General features: G+C 39.2%; 1 protein-coding gene across 1 annotated transcript; it reads right to left on the bottom strand.

The window, feature by feature from the left end:
• Positions 1-1,170: 1,170 nt before the first annotated feature.
• Positions 1,171-4,123, bottom strand: LOC107783607 (U-box domain-containing protein 40-like). The gene has a single exon (XM_016604589.2). The coding sequence runs from the start codon at positions 3,099-3,101 to the stop codon at positions 1,416-1,418; it is 1,686 nt and encodes a 561-aa protein (XP_016460075.1). The 5' UTR covers positions 3,102-4,123; the 3' UTR covers positions 1,171-1,415.
• Between the last annotated feature and the right edge of the window lie 246 nt (positions 4,124-4,369).

The following is a 4,369-nucleotide window of genomic DNA, read 5'->3' as shown; positions in this document are numbered from 1 at the left end:
GTAACGACACAAATTTTCTGGCAAAAACTAATACTACAATCTACTCAAAGTTTTAATCAATTTTACCTTCTTGTTTTATGTTCTTGTTCTTATTATTATTGCGCCCTGAGGTTTCACTACCAGAGTCTTTATTTCTGTAATTTTGTCTTCTTATCAAGGCTAAGTGTTATATATTTTTTCAATTATCTTGTTATTTCAGGATCGAATTAATTCAGTTGTCTAGAAATCACGTATAAATTTAACTGTACCGTTTTACGGATAAACAATAATTAAGACTTTGATTATCATAAAAACCAAAAGAATCTACAAAAGATTGGGCGAGAGTCGTGGATCAGGCCCCACTGCGACCACTAACTCTAATTCTACATATAAACTTATTCCCTTTTTGTTACACCAAAGATGCCCCCCACAAGGCAAACATATTTTTAGCATTATACATCTTTCTTTTAAAAAGAAAAAGAATGAGAAGTCCATCTTTCCGCTTATGTATCGCTAGTACATAAACTATATTGTTTTTTTTTTTCCTTTTCAAAAAGCAACTAATTTGATAATACTCATATAAGGGTTCCCACTATTTTTTAGCAGATGTGACAAATTGCTCATCTTGCAGAACCTCGATTAAGCAGATAGAGGAACACCTAGAGGCTAAAAGTCCATAATATAATGTCTTAGTGAGTTGTGCGATTTAAGCACTTGCAGTTCTCAAGACAAACTTTTGGTGGTCAAGTCCAGAGAGGAGACAAGAAGACAAATCTAAATAGTCATAGCAATTTAGCATATTCTGTTTTATTAGGTGAAGACAAATCGATCATCCAAAAACAAAGACCACGAGGGTCTTCTACCTAATCTCTTTTTCTATTTGTATTACAGGGACAATTACGTCCACGGAACAGCACACTTAATTAGTGGGCAAACTTTTGTCCCACTGAAATAATGATAGCAATGGAACAAAGCTGAAGTTAACACCAAAAAGTTTCATCATAATCCAGATTTGGGTTGGCATAACATAACAGTACAGTCAACTTGGTCATTCTTTATATAGTACTCCAACTTAATTTGACATTGTCAAACACAACGCCTCTTGATTTTTTCTAACATGCGACTTTTGTCCTAAGTCCTAATCTTGAATTGCTGCTGTTCAATAAAGTACAAAACTATATAAAAACAAACTTTAAACCAAAAATGCATTTCCAATCCTTAATCCTAATAATTATTTACACAGTAATCACAATTATAGTCCAAATTACATTTTTAATAACTACCACCAGAACTAGAAAAAGAAGAGTTGGGACCCAATGCAGCAAATCAAAAGCTAAAAAAACAAGTAAAAAAAAAAGATTTTAACCATGAACATGATAAAGAGTCCCAAATCCCAGAATAATTGATAATTACACCTTTTTGAACTCGGTCATAATTCAGAACTCGGTTGAGTTGAGATTGTGAGTAGTTCTTCCAACTCGGTACCGAGTTTGACTCACTCGTCCTTCCAATACTCCCTCCCAATCTACCTCTTCTTCGTCATCATCCTCCTTGTACCTTCCTCGCATGGAAATCAACATCCTCTTTGCTTTCTCCCTCGCCCGCTCGCTCCCTCTCTCCACTTTCTCCCTCGCCCGCTCGCTCCCTCTCTCCACCACCGTCTGCAATATTTCTGCCGCCTTCGCCTCTTTCGCCAACCCCTTAAACCTCAAACTACCATGACTCAGTGAGTAAAGAGCCGCCACGCAATTCTCCCGAGTTGACTCATCTAACTCACTCCCCTTTCTCAGTATCCCCAATAGTACCTCCACCGCGTTGGCGTCCAGTAACGCCGTTTTCCCCTCTTGACACACCGCCAAATTGCACAATACCAACACCAGCCGACCCGCCATATCGCCGGATTTCAGCATTCCCAGAAGCGTACTCGCGGCTCCGAGTTTAATGAGCTTAGCCCGGTTACTTTGCACCAAGGTTAAATGATAAAGGGCCAATGCTGAATCATGACGAGTCCGCTCGGTCCCCGACCTCAGCGCGTGTAAAAGCGGCTGCAACGCGCCTAACACTCCAATCGCCGTCTTGTTGTCATCTTCCAGCGCCAAGCTGAATATGGCGCCGGCTGCATGCTCCTGAGACTCCTCGAAGCCGCCTTTCAAAACATCAATTAGCATAGGAGTAATCCCTGACCTAACGATTTTCACTTTGTTGACTTCCGCCAGCGAGAGGTTGACCAATGAGGCGACGGCGTTCGTCTGAATCCCGGCGTACCTCGAGACCATCAGCGGCTTCAGAGCCGATAAAAGCCGCGGCGTGCACAGTGAAACCCTAGCTTCCTCATCTGTTCTGGTGCTTTTTCTCAGTGAAATTACAGCTTGTTCCTGGTCATAAACGTCTAATTTCTTGAACTGTACAACGTAATAATCATCTTCGGATGACGTGGAAGCAGAGGACGGGACATCATCGGATACTATAATTTCCGACGAAGTCGATTGCGACGACGAAGAGGAATAACAGGAGGGACGAGTAGTAAAAGGGAGCAGCGGCGAGTTGTTAGCGATGACAGATTCTTCTGAGCTCGAAGGAGAGTAAAAATGATGATTATTCCTTGGGGTCAGTTCAGAGGCGGCGTGAGATAAGAGCACAGGTGGATTCTCCGCTACGCTTTTAAGCAACTCCCTCTCTGAAACTCGTATTCTGGGATCTTCTTTGGTGGTCGAAACAGAAGAAGAAGGCATTAGAGTGCGGACAGTGGACTCGACGGCGTAATAATCGGGTGGCTGAGGCTTCTCCGCTCCAGACTTTTCACACCAGCTGAGAATCGTCGTCCTCAAAGCTAAATTAGGAATCACGGTAGAGAAATCAGGGCTTGAGCCGTTGGGAAGTTGGGGTTTAAACCCTAAATCTTTACAGACTTGAACAGAAGTGCGCTCGAAAGTTTGGCCGGAAGACACCACCACTGGATCATACATCAGAGATCCATAAATGGGACAGAGGAGTTCTTTTGGAGGATCCTTTTTATCGAATTTGGAGGAAGAAGAAGACGACCTGTAAATGAAGATTTTCCATTTAGATTTACTATGTCCACCACCCATTTCCCCTTTAACTTTTCTGAAAGGGGAATACATGGTGGTGAAAGACAAATAATAGGAATTGCTGCAAATGGATTAGATTTAATAGGTGAGGATGATGAAACAGAAGAGAAAAAGTCGGAGATTCATTTAGGAATTTTTGAATTTCGATTTACAAGATTCAGTCTGATAGAGTCAGATTTCAGTAGGGGAATTGAAGATTGAGATAGTTTGGAGAGATTGACGTTTGTGTAAACAAACTGAAAGAGTTGTTTGGTATCCTATGCTTTTAGGGCTTGCTTCTTCGGTTATTTACTTAAGTTACCATTTGAGAGGTTTAAGATTTAGTCTAACATAGACAGCTCACTGTGCCATTTCATGTCCTTTTACAGCCTATCTTTATTTTGGTAGCTTTCCACCACTAATACTTCACTTTGTTTCTTTCTAAATGCTTCTAGATCACAACTTAATGACACAATTAATATGTATGCAAATTATATAAACAACATATTTTGTAAAAAAGGAAAAAATTACACTTTAAAAGACTTAAGAAATAATCATAAGTACTTGTTCATAAAAGGTAAAATTAGTCAACAGAAAACGATGGTTATTAACCATTAGAATAGTTATAGTTAAAAGAAACTGATAGTTGAAAATATTATATAATCTTTTTCAATATTATTCAATTGTTACAAGGAAACAAAGCTCTTCTGTAAAAAATAGAAAATGGTGAAATAAATAATGAAGTAAAAAACATACTAGTTCAATGGCTAAGATTGCATATTCATAAAAGTTGAAGGGCATGTAGCATTTTTATGTGTGATCCAATCATTGGTGGCCGCAACCGATGGACGTATGCTTTTCCTTTTATCCGAATGGATCTACCAATGCATATTCTTATGAGACTTCGAACAAATAAATTGGTATGTTTAGAGGAGTGCTAGTGATTCCCAGTATGGGTTGATACATAATTAAGCAGACGGCCCATACTGTGTCTGGGTCAAATAATGCAACTTTTAAGAACTATGTTAGCTGGCATTCTCAAGGACTGAAGAGAGCCAACGAATTTTTGGTCTTTGGATAATAACTATTCTTAGTTTGGATTATAATATAATGTGCTCTAATTACAACTAGTGTACCCTTTCATGTACTACTCAAACGCCACTACAGGAGAGATGTACAAACATTTTGTATTTTGCTACAAGGTAACAATTTGAATAAGACATTATTGGGCTTTGTTAGCTGAAAAGTTTTGGGTCAGGCGAGCTAAATAAGCAATGACAATTTAACTTATCAACGAATAACGATTATCGTCGAGGTTTCCT

This window comes from Nicotiana tabacum, chromosome 4 (genome assembly GCF_000715075.1).
Source record: "Nicotiana tabacum cultivar K326 chromosome 4, ASM71507v2, whole genome shotgun sequence".
NCBI classification, from domain to species: Eukaryota; Viridiplantae; Streptophyta; class Magnoliopsida; order Solanales; family Solanaceae; genus Nicotiana; species Nicotiana tabacum.
Note: the sequence above shows the minus strand (reverse complement) of the source record. Positions and strands in the feature narration are given on the sequence as shown.

What these genes read in the sequence shown, in the direction of transcription:
- LOC107783607 (XM_016604589.2), bottom strand. Translation starts at nt 3,101, where the DNA reads ATGTATTCCCCTTTCAGAAAAGTTAAAGGGGAAATGGGTGGTGGACAT.